Raw genomic sequence first — 20,565 nt, 5'->3', positions numbered from 1 at the left:
TCACCCTACCTCCTGAGATCTAGCTACCATCCCTCTAGCCAATGTTACTCCTCTTCCCTGGGTTCTTGTTGGCTTCTACATTTCTTTTGAAGAACAATAAGTGACAAAAGGATGCCCAAGGGTCACTTGGCTGAGTATATCTGAAATTTCAGCCTACCTCAACTGTGTTTCTGGATCTGGGGGAACCATTTAATTCCACCTGCCTTCTTTGTCTTGCCCTTGAGATGACCTTACTCTTCTCAATTTGGTTAAATATTTCCTTCACTTAATAACTTTATTTGACCTTATATTCACATTTTTTTGTGAGGGTTCCATTTGAAAGTAAGTTGTGGGTATCATGACACTACACCCTTTACTACTTCAGGGACATCTCTTGAGAATAAGGATGTTCTATAGTATTATATTTAAGGACATTAACTATTTTATAGTATCAACTAATATCCAGTCCATATTCAGATTTCCCCTTTGATAGCTCTTTTGTTTTTGATCCAGGAGCCAATCAAGGTTCCCATGGTGCATTTTTATTCTCTAGAAGTCTACTACCCCCCACTCCCCACCACACACACAGTCACACAAACACTCCCTCTTTTCTTTCTTTTAGAATGACTTTGACTTTTAAAGAATGTGGACCAGTTGTCTTGTAGCTATCCCCACATTCTGGATTTTTCTGATTGTTTCCTCATGGTCGCATTTAACTTGTTCTTCTATCCCCTATATTTCCTCTAAGTGTGGGTAGTTAGGTCTGAGGGCTTGTTCAATTTAGGTTAAACTTTTTCGGCAAGAACATTTCATGAGTGAAGTTGTATACTTCATAAAATATAGCTTTAGAGGCATATAATATTAGAATGTCCACTACTAGTAATGCTAAGTTCGGTCATTTGAAGTGGGACCACCAGATTTCTTATTTTGAATGTACATTATTTTCTTAGTAAGTAATTTATAGGGTGCTTACTTTAACGTTATTTAAATATTTTGTCACCAAAAAACCTTTCACCTAGTGGTGTTAGAATCTATTGATGACTTCCTAATTGAGATATTACTTTGACGGTTGCATAAAATCAGTTTTGAATGAGCACTAATGGAGGTGAGCATTGACATGAGCAGTTGAAAAAAGGAATAATAAAAGTTTTTCTTTTGGATTTTGGAATCTTTGTGAGGAAGGTAACGGGCCATCAAATTCCGTCAAAGTTTGTAGGTATTTTGTATGACTTGGACTGATATTAAATTGAATTAGGTTGTTTAAACATTTGCTGCTATCTGGCAGGGAGAAATCAGGCTGAAGCTAAAAAGTCATGATTTTTTCACAAAGCAGAAATTATACAGATTATTTGAGTTATCCTTACTCCTGTGCTTATTTCCTTTTCTTTCTTTTACTTTCTGTCTTTCCTGCTAAGAAAGGGATCCCTCACTTTGTTTTTTAGTTTTAAGCAGGCAGAAAATTTATTAAGTATGCATGTGGAGAAAGGAGCATGTGGGTACTCTGGCAAAGAAAGAGGTAAGAGGCAAGAGTCCCTGGCTCTGTGGGGCAATCCGTTTTTATAGACTTTTGTTCCTTTTGTAATTTTTTTTATTGTGAAATATAACATATATACAAAAGAGCAATAAATTTCAGAGTACATTGTAATAAATAATTACAGAACAGATTTCAGAGTTTGATATGGGTTATAGTTCCACAATTTTAGGTTTTTCCTTTTAGCTGCTCCAAGACACTGGAGACTAAAAGAAATATCAATATGGTAATTCAGTAGTCATATTCAGTTGTTAAAATTCCATTTTCTCTGTTAGAATTAATCCTTCTCCTTTGATCTTTCTCCCAATCTTTAGGGATATTTGGACTGTACCCATTCTAACTTTTTCATGTTAGAAAGAACTATTGATAATATGGGATATGGGGATGGAACTAATTGATGTTCTTGGAAATTCTGGCCCTTCCTGGGTTTCAGGACTTATTGGCTTAGGAACCCATATGGAGGTTGTAGGTTTCTGGAAAATAATCATAGTGCATGGGACTTTTGTAGAATCTCAGATAGAGTCCTAGGTGTTCTTTGGGGTTGGCAGGAATGTTTTTGGTTAGGGTTTGGCAAATCATGGTAAATAGCAATATCTAGCTGAAACTTGCATAAGAGTAGCCTCCAGGATAGCCTATTGACTATTTGAACTCTTAGCCAATAACACCTTATTTTGTTACAATTCTTTTCTATCCATGTGGTCAGGAAGGCATTATCGATCCCACAGTGCCAGAGCCAGTCTCATACCTGGGATTCATATCCCATGTTGCCAGGGAGACTTTCAACCATGAATGCCGCATCTCAAGTGGTGGGGAGGATAATGATTTTACTTCTAGATTTGGGTTTAGAGAGAGAAAGGCCACATCTAAGCAACAAAATAGGTTCTCTGGAAGTAACTCTTAGGCATAATTATAGGTAGGCTTAGCTTCTTCACTACATAAATAAGTTTCACAAGAGCAAGCCTCAAGATCAAGGGCTTGGCCTATTGATTTGGGAGTCCCTGTATGAGACAGTATCAGGGGTTTTCCCAGTGGTAAAGCTTAATAGTTCCATATTTTTTCTCCTGTCCCACAAGAGACTTTGCCAATACTTTTAAGTTATCTACTCATACTGTGGGGTGTATCCAGACATTCCATTAAGCTATACAGAATTACAAGCCCACATTCCCATTCCAGGCTCCATGCATTTGTATTGTTTAAATGATCTCTCCAGACAGATTGAGTTAGATTATGTGCTGCAGAACACTTAGGTTTGGGACAAAATAAACTCCTCTTCCTTTGGTCCCACTGGATAAGTGAAGTTCTAAAATACAGACAGTGTCTTCTTTACCCCATAGTAAGGTGTTCTGATTTACCTTAGCCCCAACCTGATCGGTTTCATTTTTATCTCTAATTGAAAACTGATATCTTTTTCAGTTTCTTTAACAGTTGTTGTATGTGGCAATGCTAACTTTCAGACCTGCAGAACTCTAACTTTGAGTCTTAAGTGTCACAAAATTACCCAAAGTTCCAAAGAAATACCAGATTATACATGTATAGCACAGCCTCTTAAAATCTAGAAAGAACAATTAAAGCTCTGAACTAAATGTGACTGCTAGACCCCTCATTTTTTAATTGTCCTCTCCCTCCCCTTGGGCTACCCAACAATGCCTGATGGGTAAAACAGCATTTTTGCGGTCTGGGTAGATTGTCCTGGTTCCTGGCAAGGGAGGAGAATAGAACCTACCAGCCCACAGAGTACCTCCTAAACTAAGGCAGTCAGGCTGCTATAATTCAGTTGAGTCTGACAATGAAACACAAAGGTTGGAAACGTACTTTTAATCTTCTGTTTGGGGAAAAAAGGCCCGGATGAATCTCAGTTTTCTCTGTGACCTTGGAGAAATCAACTTGAAGCTGTGCCCTTCCACAGGAGAACTCGTGAGAGTGTATAAGGTGCACATATTCAGAATAGAAATCAGTTTCAATCAGTTTTCCTCTCACAGCATTTATTGAACATGAACTTCCTCAATATCTAGCTCTTCCTTCATCTCACTTATCTTAAAACAGACTACCTAAGAGTAAATTGGACATCATAATTTCATCTCAACTTGATCAGAATCAGACTGTTATGATAAGTGAAGATAATGAAGGGTTTATGCGTGTCCTCTTAATTTATAGGCTACCCAGAAACCCATCACTCCTAAATAACTATGGGGTTAGAATCTTTTAGGCAGAGAGGACAAGTCTATGTACTATTTATGGTATTCTTGCAAAGGCCAAGTAGATCCCAAAGGAAAGCATGCTCCAATCAGTAACTGCTAGTGTTTTGTTTTATTTTAAGAATGTTGAAATCCTACAGAACTCCTCTTCAGAGAATTCAGATAAAAGGTGAAAAGTTCACACCACTTCCTTTTCTTCTAAATGCAGCTTCTTGAGAATTGGAACAAATGTCTTAGTAACTGCTGTCTGCTCCTTCTGTACACACAAATGTACTTTAGAGTCATCCTTTTCCCCCTTGCCTGATCCAAAGAGTTAGTTAGTATATTCCTTATTTTTTCCCCCACAATTACATCTCCATATGGGTTTCTCCAGGCTCTTCTCTCCAGCTGTCTACAGATGTGGTCTGCATCCTGGGAAGTCAGACACATGGTCAGAAATGCTTTCATTGCCTCTCAGAGCCTGAGCTGTATACTTGAATATGGAGTTGGTAATTAAGGCCTGGTTGAAAAGTTTTTTGTGGATATGTAAATTTCAGTGCTCTTTTTTTTTCTTCTTTAGATAAGACTTCTTGGTAAGAGAAACTTGAAGTTACTCTATTTTCTTCTTCTTTTCATTCTAGTTTCTTTAGTTTCTTCTCCATGTTTTGGTTTAAATCAGCTATGTTTGGTCTCAAAAGAAGTGTTCAGAGCCCCAGGTTTAATATTCCAGCTGGGATGGATGGGGGTCTCCTTAGGCTTTCCAAGGAGGGCTTCTAATTCTTGTAAAGTCATATTGGGGATTTCAGTTTGACCACAACTTCCTTCCAAAACCCATGTGTCCCTGAGTTAAAACAGTTAAGTGGCACTGGACCACAGGGAGCTCAAAAGACTGCATGCATGTTTAATCCCATTACACTACCGAATTGAAAAATAATCCCTTGGAAGCTGCTAGGAGGAACTTCCCCTACTTACTGCAAATCTGTTATTAGGAAAATGTTTAGAAATTTTGAATCCCTGTTTTACTCTGCTCTTCTCCAAATTAATATTTGCCCCCACGAAAGTTCTGCATTGTGGCTCTCGGGCAGGTCAGGGTAGGGTTTGCTCCTGGATAACTAAACTTACTGCCCTGCCTCAGCCTCATGGGCTGCCCAGCCCTGCCTGTGGTACTACGATGGCTCCTATTGGATTCTCCATTCTTTTCCCACACAGCTCTAAAATTAAGGTCAGACTCTGCAATAAAGAAATCAGGCTGTATGTTTGAGGAAGACTATTTCTTAAGGCTCTAAATTTTTAGCCCTTTTTGTTTTTTGTTGTTTTTTGTTTGTTTGTTTGTTTGTTTTGTGTTTGAAGAGGGCAGTCAGAGTACAGAAGTGGGGTGTGTGTGTTTGTGTGTGTGTTTGACCTAGAGGAAAAGAGGAACTATTAAGAGAGAACTACTATAGGAGAGGATCATATTCAAAAGGCGGGATATTCTCCAGGACAACTGGCCTGATCTCTTCAAGTCCGTGTCATAGAAGAATAGGACTGGATTAAAAGAGGCATAAAAGATGTAATTGGTTGCAATGCATGATGGGTAAATTAACTGTAAAGGAACGTTTGGAGTCATTAGGGAAAACTTGCATGTGAGTTGGGTGTTAGATGAAAATTTATTGAAATGAAAAGTGAAGTCATTGAAAATGGATCATAGAAAAGTATGTATAATCTCATTTTGTTAAACACACATATATGTATATACTTGGGCATAGAGAGAGATAGGGAAGATGTGCACAGTGGTGTTCTCAGAATGGGGAGAATGCATAGTTTTAATTTTTTTGTTTTTGCTCCTGCATTTTCTTATTTCCCCCAACATATGTACAGCTTCTGTTATAATGAGTTATTTTCTCTTTAAGAGGGGAGGCAAGAAGACTTGTGCTCATAATGCTTCAAAGTCTAACAAGATGAAAAAATGACTCATAACTTGTTTGTTGAACCAGCTAGTTTGTTGAGTTTTTGCCATGTATGAGACCTAGTTGGCTCTCTCTCTCTCTCTCTCTCACTTCTATAGGCTATGGGTATTTTGGGATCACTAGGCCTCATGCTAAAGGAGGATGGGTGGAAAGTAGTCTTGTCTTTATTTCCCAGGCTTCTATCTCCCAATATGTGCCAAAGATAGTAAAATAAGTGAAATAGCCCCTCTAGATGTCCAGCCAGACCCATTGGTCAGATACTGGTTTCCCCTTGTAAGTTACTGTGTCGCCACTCTAACAGTCCATCACCAGCTACAAGTTAAGAACAGCAGCCACAAAACTCCTTTCTTCCTGCATCATCTGCTGCCTCCTCCTCCCCCTCACACCATTTTAGTGCTTCTTCCAAAAGCCGTCACTTTCTCCTTTGGGTGCTGTGGTGTGGGTATGTCAGTGTGGTTGGGCCTGAGCCGGATTTCCAGCAGGGTTTCTGCCAGAGCAGTAAAGATAGATTGATGGTCCTTCTGAAGAGGCACTTGTGGAGGGGGTATCCACCAGGGACTCTGCCTGGCAGCCTGGCACTTAGGGATTGCATTAGCCTTCTCCATTTCAACCCCATCAGCAGCTTCTTGTCTTTCTTCTCATATATCACTAGTGCTTATCACAGAAGCTGGCTCATAGTAGGCACTCAAAAATTGTTTGCTGCAGGAATCAGTCTGCTGGTGTGCTGGACCCTTCTTCTAGTCTTGGTTCAACATCTTGTCTGCTGTTTGTGTGCTTCCACCATACTGGCTATCCCCCAATGGGCAGTCCCATGACCTCTCTCCCTTTCCATTCTTAACCCCATTTTCCCAAAGCCGTACTGCAGCAGTTGGGAAACAGGGCCAAGTGGCTCTGGAAGATAGTACCTAAGGTTTCTTATCTTTGGTATGTGCTCTTTTTCTTTTTCATTTGCTGTTGCACAGGAACCAAAACATCTGCCATCGTTCAGCTGCATGGTGAAATGGCCTGGCCCCATGCCAGGGTGCTTAGCCAGGTGGTTGGGCTGTGGAGGCTGCTGTATGCGATGGGCCGATAATACCCCACAGTGCTGTAAACAGGACACTCCACCCTTCTGCACCCACCCAGCCGGTGCCTGGCAGCCTGCTGCTTTTTCATGGCCTGTCATGATATGGGCTTCTCTTCTCTGATAGGGGAGCCAATTGTCCCGTTTCCCTCCCTCTGTTTCCCAAATCTGAGAGGGGTGCTTTCCAGAAATGAAACCAGTTCATCTAACCACGGACAACCGTTGTGACTTCTTAAGACTTCTTTAACCATGATCAAACAATTGTAGGTCAGAACCCAATCCCCAGATCTTTCCTGTAAGCCCATGAGGGCTGGCGTGACCCCTGTCTCAGCTATACTCACTTAGGGGGATGTTTCTTAGGGAACATTTTCAACTGAGGTAGGTCTCATGGACAGCAGAACTTGGGTGCTTATCTGTGGCTCTGATGTCCATACCTACAAGCAAATTAATTCCCCCTGAACCACTTATTCAAGGTGGTATCTGTGACTGGGTGAGGCTGTCACTAATAAAGGAAAGGGCTTGATGTTGAAGTTGTGCCTAACAGCTACAGGGTGAGGTGTACCTTTCTAGGGGCCCAGGAAAGCACTAGGCCTGTTGATGTAGTGGCCAGAACTTGCTCTGAACATCTTTTCTGGCTGGTCTCCTCTTTCTAGGCTACCTCTCCCCCACCTTCAATCCTAAAACAGTTTGATGGGGGGAGGGTCAATTGACATGAATTGGGTTAGCATATCTTCCTAATGAAGACTTTAAAGCATATTTTCACCTCATCTTCTGTTCTTTACAGCCTCCCTAAGAGGTAGATTAGGCCAGGATAATGTTCCCATTGCCAGATGGGAGAGTAGGCCCAGTGCGGTTGTGTGGTGTTTGTTGTGGTCACACACAGGTAGGGCAGAGCTGCAATCAGAATGAAACTCCTCCCATCTGAGCCCCTACCAGCGACTTAGGGGACACTTTGCTCCACTGTCTCTGAAGGATCCAGCCTGCAGCCCCTTTAAGGATGGCATGAATCATGTCAATATCTTATTTTGGCTTTGGTTTGTTGCACTTGTGGGGAATTTGACACCTAGGCTTAGCCCTTAATCAGTTTTGGTACCCATATTAGCAGGTGCTTACCCAACCATTTGTGGGGAGGTTTTTGAAGTAACGTGGTAGAATTTTTTCCTGTCAAAATCTAATTATCTTTTTTTTTTTAAGTGCCTCCTCCTTTTTTTCCTAGATTAAAAGCATGGCATTTAGTCTGTTCTGTGGAGCTGGGACATGTCAAGGATTTGGGGATTTGGGAGAGAAGGTAGAGCCTTGCTGAGGGCTCTAGAACAGAAAGTAATTCTGCTTAGAAATGAGGTTGGGGCACAGTTGTTCCTTATTTAGGTTAATGAAACTGAGGCAGGTCCTCCCATTTGACTTAGATGCAGTCAGATACTTATAAGCTGACCAATGGAGAGTGAATCAGAGCCTATTGATTGTGGATTGGGGTTACCTTGGTTTCTACCTGTTCCTTTCTTTCTGTCTTTTTTTTTTTTCCATTGTGTTACTTTTTGTATATGGAGGAGTAAGTCAGGACCCATGAAGCCCTCAAAGTCTTTGTGAATAGCTTTAATGTGGGGTGTCTGGAACAAAAGTAGAGTTGACCAAAACGGATGGTTGGAGTCTTGCACCAAATTCCAGCATTCTGGGTCCTCCCTAGTCCTTTGAGTACTGGCAGTGAAGTATCACCTATGATTATCGCACTTGAGATTGATCTCCTACTGTAGTTCATTGAATGAGGTGTGCTATATGAAGGATGATGGAAACTGATATAAAATGGGTGTGGTTGAAATCATCCCTAGCATACAATAGGATTAAAAAAAGTAATTGCAGAGTACCAGGGGACCAAGTTCTGTCTCCTCTTTTATTCCCCATTCCTTAAAAGAAGCTAAGGAAGCAATCCATCCTCCAGGTGTCTAGGCAGATATCCTGGCAACCTCAGTAGGTGTTCCTGATGTAAGAGGGACCTGAGCCTCAGGAAATAGTTGGAAGAGGGTTGATTTAGAAGTAAGAAGGCGTGGATATAGCTGTAAGACAGCTGCTGACTTGCTTGGTGGCCAAGTCCGATCAGAGAATGACCTCCCTCGTGTCTCAGTTTCCTCATCTTGAAAATGCAACGTTCTTTCCCTAGTCCATTTCAGAGTGGAAAGGGGAGCAAAAGGGGATTGCAACCATGAAAATACTTTTGGGAATGGGTAAGACTTTAAAGTACTGTATTTATAAACACAAGGTAGTACTTAAGGGTCCATGTAAGGAAAAAATCGAAAGATATTTTATAGCAACTTCTGTTGAAGGAAAGGGAGAGGTGACTCCAAGAAACCTTTCATTGTTCGTTACTCGGCCCTGGAGTTATAGTCCTCTTCCTTCTAAACAATGATAAAACAGCCTTTGGCAGCCTTTGGGATTTGGCATTTAGTCTTTATGCCTGGTTCCTACTCATCGGTTCCCCACTGCCTGTCTGGTTATCTGTCAGGTAACTTATGTAAATTTGCTTTCTAGAGCCTCTGCCTCATCAGTGGTCTCTTGTCATAGTTTTAGACCTGGCTGCTAATGTTGGTCAGAAGCATCCAGAAATATTCAGCTTGCTACCTTTTGATCTTAACCCAGGATAGAAAAATGAGTGGTTGAAATGCTAGTGTAGAAAATAAAGTTGGGGCTTGAACCCAGCAGGCCTGGGCAGCATGGCACAGGGGATGGTAAAAGAGTTTGGGCCTTTCTGAGCCTCAGAGGGGGAAAAAAGACAACCAGGTCTGGAATCTTTACACAGAGAAGTGGGAAAAGCATGGATAACTAAACAGACAACTTCAGAATACATGGTAAATTAGAGGAGGTTTACCTTTTTAGTAACAGTCTTTCGATTTTATTCAAATATTTGGGTGCTGGCCAGTTGCCAGCCCCATACTTTGGGTACTGTGGGGGATACAAAGATAAATCAGAGACAGTCCTTGACCTCAGGTTGTTTATTATCTAGAAGTTACAAAAACCTGTAATTCAAAAAGAGGGTGGTATAAGAGCTGAAGAGTACAAAATACTGAGGAAACTCAAGAAATTCTGAGACATTCCTGCCAGGGGATCCAGAAGGCTTCATGGAAGCTGTGGCAGTTTGGCCCTGACAGATGGATTGGATTTCAACTCTGAGCAAAACTCAGAGGAGGGAAGGCCTGTGCCATGGGTGGGAAATGGTGCAGGGGGTAGTTTGTCCAGGATTTAGAGAGTAAAGTATAATATAAGGTAAGTTGGGCCAGATCATCAGGGTTCCACTGGCTGAATAGTTATTGATTTGGAAAGGTGTTTTGATATAAGGTGAAAACACATTGCAAAACACCGTGTGTAGTGTGATCTCACATGTGTACATATATATGCAAAAGATAAGAACATGTATGTGTGTATATATAGTTAGTATTACTAGTATATATGTATTTATAACATTAACATATGGTTATCTCTGGGTATTAAAATTTGAGATTTTGTTTTCTTTGTTTATTTTTCCTGATTTTTCTCCAGCTCACACTTACTACCTTCGTCATTATAAGTCATTTTTAGTTTAAGTGAGCTTATACATCATATGGATGCCGAGGAAGATGATCTAGAAGTATGTCAGGGATTAGATAAAACTGAGAATAAAGATTGGTCATGCAGTAATATTTATGATATCTGAATTGGAGCAGGGAAACCCCTGAAATGTCCCAAAATATAGAAATGTCTAAGCATACTACTGTATATCAACCATGTAGTCATTAAAAATGACAGATATATAGACTGTTAATCCTTGGAAATGGGTATATGAAATGAGTAGAAAGAAGCTAAACATAAGGTAGAACATTTCCTATTGATACAACTATGTCAAAGTGTATGTAAATAGATGAATATGGAGAACATAGGGAGTATTGTTACTGTCTTTCTAGCGTAAAGCCCTTCAAGTTTATTTAAATCTACCATCCCTAGTTCTTTCTGCTGTGCTTAATGCACACATGAAACTTCAAGGGATTACTATAGATGTGAAAGCATTTTGTTCTGTTTAAACAGAAGAGTCTCTATAGATCTTAAGAGAGAGTGTTTTGAAGGTGGTTATGGAAAACAGGGTCAACCCAGATGATTGAAACTTACAGATGATCCAAAACCCTTATATTTTATCAAGTTTCAACTTTCACCTTCTCCCTGAAAGCTTTAACCAAGGTAAAAATAAACTAATGGATTTATGATTGCTTTTTTTTTGTCCCATTTAGATAGAAGTCAAGAGGCATAAGAGAGAACCAAAATGTGAATATTTTTCTAAACTGGATTCCTCAGTCCTGGAGAAATGAAAGTAGTTTTATGTCATTCTACTCACCTGAGTTGCCTGGTTTCCTAGAGCTAACCATTCCTGAAGGAAGTGTGAAAAGCCCTTCAGTTAATTGAATTTGTGTAATGTTTAAGAGCCCTGCAACAGGTGCTGGGGGAAGGAAGAAAGGCAGAAGATAAAAGATGGAAGAAAACTTGGTGTCCTCTTCAAGTTTCCCTCTTTCATGCATTCAGGAAATAGTCCGGCAACCTCGGAGTTCATGGTTCATAGTCCAATAGGAACAGGAAAAAGATGGAGGACTTATATAAAGTAGCATCTAAGTCAAAAGTAAAATGGTGTAAATTGTTTCCAGTGATAAAGGCTAGTTGGTTAAGACAGGAAAGTGTTTGTCCTTTTATAGGCAACTTCAAATTCTTTTAGGAGAAGGTGGATATAAATGACTACCTGACTGTCAGGTGAGGGTACCTGAAAAAGAGAAGGTTAATTACCATGTCTCCTTCCTCCGTGCTGATGTCAAGATGTGTGGGCTGTGCTCTCTTCCAGCCAGCGTCCCATGTTCGGTGACCCCAGAAAAGTCAGTGTGTAGGCCTCAGCCACCCCAGGTCCGACGTACTTTCTCCCTGGATACCATCCTCAGTTCCTACCTTCTGGGCCAGTGGCCACGAGATGCTGATGGGGCCTTCACCTGCTGTACCAATGACAAGGCCACGCAGGTAAGGAATTTCTCTCCTTTTGGGATAGGGGATAAGGATGGGGTGGGAAGGTTGGCTGACAGTGGAAGGCTTTTGATTTACTTACCAATTCTCAGTCATTGAAATGATTTATCCTGGGTTTTGACTGTACAGCCTCACAATGCAGCTTTTTATCATCACGTCTAACATTTACCAGCTTGTTTTTCTTTTTAAACTTACATGAAAAGGAGTTTTCATTCCGCCTGACTGGTAGAATAGAGAAGTTAACCTGGGTTTTCAGTTTGGCTTTGTGTATCCATACATGGGTAATGAGTAGATTTGGGAATTTATTCTTAGTTTTAAAGAAAAAGATTTACCTTGCATAAACTGAGGCCAACATTCAGTTGAGTTTGCATTCTGTGGACAACTGGAAGAAGTGATCCGAAAGTGTACTAAGCCAAGACAGAGTCCCCTTGGAACAATGGAGTGAAGAGTTCTCAGAAAATGGAGAGTTGACCATTAGCCAGCCACCCAAGTGTTGGCAGATGCTGGTCTGGGATTTCAGTGGACCCATTCAAGTTCTCTGGAACCTGCCCTCTTCTCCTTTAGTATTTTCCTTCAGGACAGCCTTTTCGTTAAGAATTCTATACTTGGAAGGAATCTTTGCAGATCATCCAGTCCATCTGTCAGTTTTTGGGTAAGGTAGTGTTAGCTTGAACAAGAAGTCATCTCATGTGAAATTATACAAAGATATTTCTTACTCAGGATTCAGGACTTCAGCATTCTAAGCAGTTAAGTTTTTAAGAGCTGTTTTTCTCTTTTGATGTGTTTTAAATCTATTCCTGTGTAACTTTAGAACAAATGAGTTGTTCCCACCTGCCATTCCAAATAAGAGGAAACTGAGTATGGAAAGGACACACAAGGCTCAGAGACAGACCTTCAGTCTGGGTGATACTGGGCAAGTCAGCTCCTCCTTTACAGAATGGGAGGAGTGTGCCTGTTCTGTTTGGCATGGCAACCAAATGGCATTACATGTATGAAAGTGGTTTGTACAGCTCATTTTCACTACCCTCTCTTCTGAGCAGATCATGTCAGTTCCTTTTATTTATTTTTTTAATGAGATCCATTTCCAAATGTTATTTGTGAATGTTTGAATGCCCAGTACTGTTCTTGGAATGTTGGAGTGAAGAATAAGGAAATGAGCAAAGGCTTTGGCCTCACTTAGACTGGGTTCCAGTTCCATAAAGGCCAGAAAACAGACAGCCAAGGGATCAGATGGGGCCAAAAATCTGACACATTTGGAGAAAGAGGAGAATTCTCACAGAAATATGCCATCTTGAACCAGCAAGGTTTTGCTGCAGTTAAAATCAGTAGCCTTCTTCAGCTGTATGAACAGAATGTGTAAGGAGGATACACTCCAGGTAGCAATGTAGGCCCACTACTTCCTGGGAGCTCCGGGCATTGTTGTCACCTGCATTCTTTGAAAAGGGAAAATAGGATAGGTCATGCTTCCTCCTACCCCCAACAAGCCTGGGAGCACACACCCATTTCTTTTTGGAGGGGACTGCTCAGTCCAAATAATATACTGTATCTTGTCAAGCAGGGCTTCTTGGTGAAGCAGGATTTGAGGTTGCTTCGGGCATGCTAGCTCATGATTTCATCCCTCTTTGTCAGACAGCAGGCTTGTAGCCCACCTGTTCCTGTCCTGGTCCTTTCCTGCTACCAGCTCTCTAGGAATCTTTCAACCCACTCCTCACATACCTCCTCTCTCTTTGTCAAATCAAGGGCAGGGTTGGCTTCAGGTATTCCCTGGCTGGGCTTAAAGGCATAGACTCTAGGCTGTGTATTTTTACTCAGGCTCCAGCTGTAGGCCAGATCTTTTATATAACAAGTCTGGGCTTCTTGCCACAGCAAGACAGAGGTCAGTGATGCTCCTCTGTGGGTCTGGCAAGGCCAAGCCATACAGCTTTCCTCTTTCCCTGGGATGGGCTCCAGCCGTCGAGGAACTCTTAGCAACCTGTCAATATTGTGGCTGCCGTCAGAAGGTGGGAGAATTCTGATCAACATAGGCATCCAAACCAAAATATGTATTCTGCCCATCTTTCATACCTGTCTTTCTGGAAATTTTCTACTTTTAAGTTTCAGGCGCCATTCAAAATCCTGCTTGAGCCCCCTGGCCTGGCACAAGCTTCCTTCTTTGATACTGGTATTACCTTGTGGATGCCTGAAGCTCTCCTGGCATATCTCTAAGTAGTTGCTGTTCCATCACTGCTGAGCCACTAGTATATCACCAAAAAAGGACCGGAGATGAGGGAGAAGTTTTATTGTAGAGATACAAGGATAGAGGGAAAAGAGGGAGGCAGAATCTACCAGAGCCCTTGAGATGTTTTAAGCTGTTGAAATGGGTGGCCACTAGAACCTTTTCCCAATTGCTATTCCTCACCTCCACCTTCTGCCCTTTATCTTCTAGTCACACCAATGTAGTCATGTATTTTCTGCTACTTCCACCATAATTGGTATGCAGTACTCTCACTTCTGCTCTTCTTTTACTCCCCTCACCCCAACCCTGGATGAAGGAGCCAGATTGTGCATTTGGGACCCCATCAGCCCAGGCATTCCAGGGTTGTGTGCCCTGCTGTGAGAGCAGCAGCCATGATTATGGTTTTGACTCAGCAGCTCCCCTCTCTCTACTCCTTAGAGCAGGCAAGGGGTTTCATTCCAAGTGGGTTTCAGACCTGGGCAGCAAGTTCTGTTGAATCCCTGCCATTTAGATCACTGTGTATGTACTCAAGACCTTTTTACAGAGCAGAGGACAAAGTTAAAAACTTTCAGTTCTTGAATATGTTACATTGCCAGGAAGCCTAGTATTCCTTCCTGGGCTTAGCTGTGTTTTAAGCTCTTAAGCAAATACAATGGGTTTTCTATCCCATACAGGAAATTTACAGTCTGACATGAAGAGGTCAGAGGAAAGAGGTGGATGGATCTTATTTGGGAAATCGGTGGAGTTAGCCCAAGAAGTGACTCTGGTTGCCCTAGATAGGAGGAGAAGGTGAATGTGGTAAACAGGGAAGGAGTGCTTTGGATACGCTGAATGTTTTGAACCAGGATTAGTAACGGGAGAGGGACCAGAGTCCCCCAGAGATCAAGTTGGTAAGCACAAAGAAGGGTCCAAAAGTAGCTGAACACAGAGTAGACAGCCAGGAGACAGTAGGAAGGCTCCTGTCCAGAATCACTATCATCTAGAGGAGGTTTCTTTATGTCCTGAAGGACTGTCAGGATTCTGTAGGTCGAACTGAATGTGTGTTTTGTTTTAATTAATTTTTTAAAAAATACCAAACAAATGCAAACATTCGTAACTTTTGATCATTCCGTTCTACATATGTAATCAGTAATTCACAGTATCATCACATAGTTGCATATTCATCATCATGATCATTTCATGGAACATTTGCATCTTGAATGTGTTTTTCCCTCTTTGGACTGTGCTCCCCCCTGCCCCAGGTTATTTGGTAAACCATTGCTGCCCACCAAGTGCTTTGTGGTCCCTCCCAGTAGCTAGGCCCAGGCCCAGGCGGGTGATGGCAGCACACCCCAGTGGCTGCGGTCACCATTCTCCCTTCTTGCTGTGCAAAGCATTTGAGTCTTCTCACAATCTTCTGGAGGGAGGAAGTGGTCTCACCACAGCTGGAATGACTGTTTAAGCAACGTTCCCCTGCTCTTCTTCTCATCATTGCAAGCAGACAGGTACCTGCCCTGCCAAGCCCCATTTCCTTTGTATTCTCTAGATAAGGTGGGGAAATCTACTATAATAGACTTTTTTTTTTTTCTTTAGGCCTGACTTACTCTTTGGGGAAAAAATAGCTTCAGTCCTTGACAACCTAATGGAGTGTTGTGAAGGCCAGAGGAGTAGGTGGGCATGGTTGTTTGAGAAAACTCCCCTTTCTTTGTCTTTACCCTACCTGCGTATTCTCTTCTTTTCCCAAGCCAGTGCCTCAGCTTTAGTGATGGCATGCCATTCAGTCTGACCATCAAAGGGACTTTAAAAAATATTTTCCTTTGTGAGTATGGGAACCTGGGCATAGCACCTATTTTCCATACTGAGATTAGGAAGCAATTGTTCAGCATATGGTTTGACAACAACAGAGAATATTTTTAATTTTATTTTTATTTTTTTAAATACCAAATAAATGCAAACATTCCTATTTTGATCATTCCTTTCTACATATATAATCAGTAATTCACAATATCATCACATAGTTGCATATTCATCATCATGATCATTTCTTGAAATATTTGCATCTATTCAGAAAAAGAAATAAAACGAAAACAGGAAAAAAAAATTATACATACCATACCCCTTACCCCTCCCTTTCATTGATCACTAGCATTTCAAACTAAATTTATTTTAACATTTGTTCCCCCTATTATTTATTTTTATTCCATACGAACAACAGAGAATATTTGAAAGTGGGAGCATGGTGGGAAATCTGAGGGTTATATAGTTCCTGTAGAGCCAGAGAAGGCAACTTTGATCACTTGTAGCCAGAGTTCTGGCCAGCAGGCTAGTCTCAGAACCTTCTCCTTTCTTTTTGTTTGGCTGGAGTCCTGAGGGCTGATTCCCTGCTGAATTTCAATTTTACATGTGGTCACTGACCATCTATACCATGGCAGGTTGCTCTTTGCTTCTGCATGGTAGAGTGGGTTTTATGCCCCAGCGCCCAACCTAGATCTGCCTGTGAAGCTTCCTCAGCTTCCAAGACCATGAAGACAGCGTGGGCCAGCCTCTTCCTGCCTCTGACCATGAAGTCCAGGTAGAAACCTGGTTGGATTGGGGGCAAAAAAATAGGCTCCTGTTTGGAGGTTTTCAGTTCCATCCTACCTCCACCATCTTGTTAAAATAGGCTGTTGTCTGGGAACCTTCCCCACACCCAAGTTATCCTTTCTCATGTTGCTCTGGGATCTGAGAATCCCAGACAAGTCTTCCTTGGTCTGACACATATCCAGTTTTGCATAATTTGAGCATCATTTTTACAGTGCACTGTTCCTAGTCATGGTTTGTGAGTAAGCAGCTCTTCTTCTCCCTGGGCCAGGGTATTAAAAATAAGTTTGTTCCAGTGCATGAGTCCCCTTGACAAACGTATTTTTTTTGGTCTGTTGAGTTTGAGCTCTACCCTGCTCAAGAATCATTTGGAATGATGACTTCAGTGCTGTTGGGCAGCACAGTTTGACCTTTGTAGCCAAAAGCATAGCTCTTCAAATGGCATCTTTCCTTAGCTGTAACTTTCCTGTGCTCTGAGAAGAACCCTGGTCCAGACCTCCATAGAGAGACTTAGACGCGGAAGGTCCCATCTACCCTGGGACACTGGAAAACAGGGCATAGTCTTGACACTCCCCATTCTGGGAAAGAATAAAAGCCCACCTGTATGCACATGCCTGCCTAAAGAATATTCAATGCCAGCATGTAAATAAGTTTAAACACATGATAACCTACTTGTGTTAGGGTCTTGAGGCTACTGTAACCTCAAACTTAGTGGCTTACATCAACAGAAATGTGTTCTCTCACAGTTCTGATGCAGTAAGCCAAATTCAGTTTCACTAGGCTGATATCAAGGTGTCAGCAGGCCCACATTCCCTCAGGGGCTCTAGGGGGAGAATCCATTCCTTGCCTTGTCCAGCTTCTGATGGCTGCTGTCATTCCTTGGTTTATAGCCACATCACTCCAATCTCTGCCTCTGTGGCCACATTGCCTCCTCCTCTTGTCTCTGTCTAATCTCCCTTTGCCTCCTTCTTATAAGGACACTTGGGATGGCATTTAGGGCCCACCCAGATAATCCAGTATACTCTCTTCATATCAGGAGCCTTAACTTAATCATAGCTGCAAAAATTTTATCATATTAGGTAATATTTACAGGCTCCAGGTATTTAGGACCTGGGAAAATTAACATTTTCCAACCTCCCACACCTGCTCACCTCATCTCCTACTCGTCTGTCTTCCTTCACTCTGCTCCAGCCACACTGGCCCCCTTTGTACTCTTGAACTCCACCAGCTCATTCCTCCTTCAGCACACGTGTTGTTCCCTCCTTCTGGAACACTCTTACCTCAGCTATCCCCATGGCTCACTGCCTCACTACCTTCAATTTTTTATTCAGATTTTGTTACCTCTCAGTGAGGACTTCCTGGCATGGTATTTAAAATTATAACCCCCCACTAACATTCCTATCCCCTTTCTTTTTTGTGTTTTTTGTCTTAGCACTTATTGCTGTGTAAGATATCTCTTCTAACTATAATATAAATTCAGGGGGGACAGAGATTTTTGTTGTTTGTGCCAAGCTGTATCACTCACACCTAGAATACTATCTGGCACATGGTATGTATTTGGTAATTATTTGTCAAATGCATGAATGACATATACCATGAACTCAGGTACAGATGAGACACAGAGCAAAGGGGTAGTCAGCTCTCTGCATATAAGGTAAGGAAGCCTCCTGATGGGAAAAGTTGGTGGGGAAGGGTATCTTAATTGGGGAGTCCAGTCTGTAGAAGGACAGAGGTCAAGGAGTAAGGTATGAAAAAGGAGATGGAGATAGGTTGACGGGGTAAGACAAAGAGTCAAGTATGGAAAGCCCATGAGATGAGGTAAACACGGTGATCTCTGGCCAGGAAAGGGCCTTTAGACAAAAGAGGTGGCCTCAGCTGTATAGTTTACACAGAGTAGGCCATCGTTGCTACAAGATGTTTAGCAGAGAGAGGTGGAGTGAAATGGATTAAGAGAGAAGATGATCCTAGCTTCCATGATTTTCACATCCTTTCTAAACTCATATGCTAGCCTGTGTCAGACTTCCAGCCCCTCACATATCCCAGAGAAAAGAAGGCAGTTGAAGAGGTTGCACAAGAGATGTTAGGCGAGCCTGAGTGGGGCTGTTTTTCCCTACCTCTCACCACCCACCTGTGAGTACAGGATCTTTCCAGAGAAGGAGAAATGGGCAGTATCACTTTCACTTTTGTCAACCCTCCTTTAGAGCCTCTGCTACTTTTTCAGGGATAGCAGGCTTGCATGGGTTTGAGAGCTTTTGGTTAGCTTGGTTAGCAGGTTAATTTGCAATCTGTAGGGCTAGCTTTGGAGCTGGGAAGGGAGAACCATTGATGTGTCTGCTGGGCCAAGGTGAGCAGGGGAGGGAGAACGGCTTCTTCTTCACTTTTCAGTATATGCAGCAGTCTTTTCTGAGACCCTGTCTGATAACACCGTGGCTGAGAGGGACAGGGGCTTGGTTTCCACACACTGTCAGAGCCAGATTCACCTAGAGGGCTTTGTGTATAGGTCTTAAGTACAGGCCTGAAGGGTTGCTGTCTGCCCTTTTCCTAAACAAGGGAATTGTGAGAGAATGAATCTATGGGTAATCTCCCTTGGGATGCTAGGATGAGGCCAAAGAAATAAGGACAGTTGTCACACTGGGGCTGTGTCTCACAGCCCAGTAAACATTTTGATCAGTGGGCATGTGGGAGGAGGAGGAGCTGGGAGACTTAGTCTCCTCGTGGCCCTCTCCGCTGCAGCTGTCTCACAATCCTGCTCTGACTGCCCCTGCCAAGCTCTTCTTAACAGCTGTTAGATGGTGAGTTGCCTTATTTTTTTTCCTTCCTTTATCCTCCCCCTTTTCTGTTTGCAACAACCTCTTGGGGCAGATCAGCAGATCTGTTGGAGGAGACAGTTCCCAGGCCCTCATGTTTTTGGCAACATGTGCAAAGAAGTTAGAGAGGAGCTGGTTCCTCTGCAGCAATCCCCCTTGGGTCTCCTTTGGAATGGAAGTGGAAATAATTGGCGGGAAGGGGTCCAGTCCTCCTCCACTTGGTGCTTAGAGCCAACAGCCCCCACTTTGACTAGGGGCTAAGGAAGTGGGTCTACAGTTCCACCTGCCTTGATAGTGCGCCTTTTGTCTTTCATGCAGCAGGAGAGGGAGGAAAACAGACTGAGAGCCCTGTTTTCATGAGGGGCAGAGCAGGGCCTGGGAGAAGGAGTAGTGATAAAGCCAAGAGGAATCAGGAATCAGGGCTGGGCCCAGAGTTTTGAAGGTGTCTTCTCCCTGCTTGTTTAGGCGGGCTTTGGGGCCCCCAACACTTATTCTGTGTGCAGGCTTGAGGCATTGCACTATATAGGAGTTTCCTGCTGTGATTAGGGACTGAAGACAGGGGGCCTCTGTCAAGTTGTTAATAGGGTAAAGGACAGGTTGACCTTGCTGGTTCATCAGGGAAGTTTTCCTGAAGGATGTGCATTGGGAAGGAGGCTGTGAAGGGGGAGAAGCTTGAATGAATAAAACAAGCTGGTGACATTGAGGAGGTTGACAGCAGAGCAGACAGCAGACGTGAAGGCCCACCACCTCTGTTCAGGAAGTCGTGTGTCTCCTTCCCCAGTGACCACCTGAGAAGCTGCTCTGTCTCACTGTTTCTCTCCCTTCAGACCCCTCTGTCCTGGCAAGAGCAGGAAGGAGAGCAGGCCATCTCCTGTACACATAAGCGCTCAGCATCCTGGGGCAGCACAGACCACCGAAGAGAGGTAACTGCTCCCTTGGATTCCCTGGCTAGGGTAGCTGCCTCTTCGCTAATGACCAGCACAGGTGATTGATATGTCTGCCCCAGAGTGGAATCACATTTCTCTTCTCACTTGCCTCTACCTTGCCTTTTCCTAATGAGATGGCTCCTTGGTATCTGACTTCTAGCCTGCTGATGGCCAGGCCTTGAGCCCAACCAGGGAAGGGCGTGGCCAGCACTGCTAATGGCCTCCAGCAGCCAAGCACAAGGTTCAAGCTGCCTTGTTTGCCTTGACTTTGATGTTGGATCCAGATTCAGAGACTCAAGTAAGTCAGAGAGTGAGTTCCTGGGAGCCAGCTGGAAGCCCCCAA

The 20,565-nt window shown here is 42.8% G+C and overlaps 1 protein-coding gene across 3 annotated transcripts in view; it reads left to right on the top strand.

The window, feature by feature from the left end:
- FAM117A (family with sequence similarity 117 member A) overlaps nucleotides 1–20,565 on the top strand; it is a 44,833-nt gene that overhangs the window by 15,572 nt on the left and 8,696 nt on the right. For all 3 annotated transcript variants that reach the window (XM_077164714.1, XM_077164716.1, XM_077164715.1), the window contains exons 2-3: nucleotides 11,543–11,712; nucleotides 20,124–20,219. In XM_077164714.1, the coding sequence (XP_077020829.1) occupies nucleotides 11,543–11,712; nucleotides 20,124–20,219 (266 nt within the window). The remainder of the gene's footprint in view (nucleotides 1–11,542; nucleotides 11,713–20,123; nucleotides 20,220–20,565) is intronic.

Source organism: Tamandua tetradactyla, chromosome 6, assembly GCF_023851605.1.
Source record: "Tamandua tetradactyla isolate mTamTet1 chromosome 6, mTamTet1.pri, whole genome shotgun sequence".
NCBI lineage: Eukaryota > Metazoa > Chordata > Mammalia > Pilosa > Myrmecophagidae > Tamandua > Tamandua tetradactyla.
This window is presented reverse-complemented; position numbering and strand designations above follow the sequence as displayed.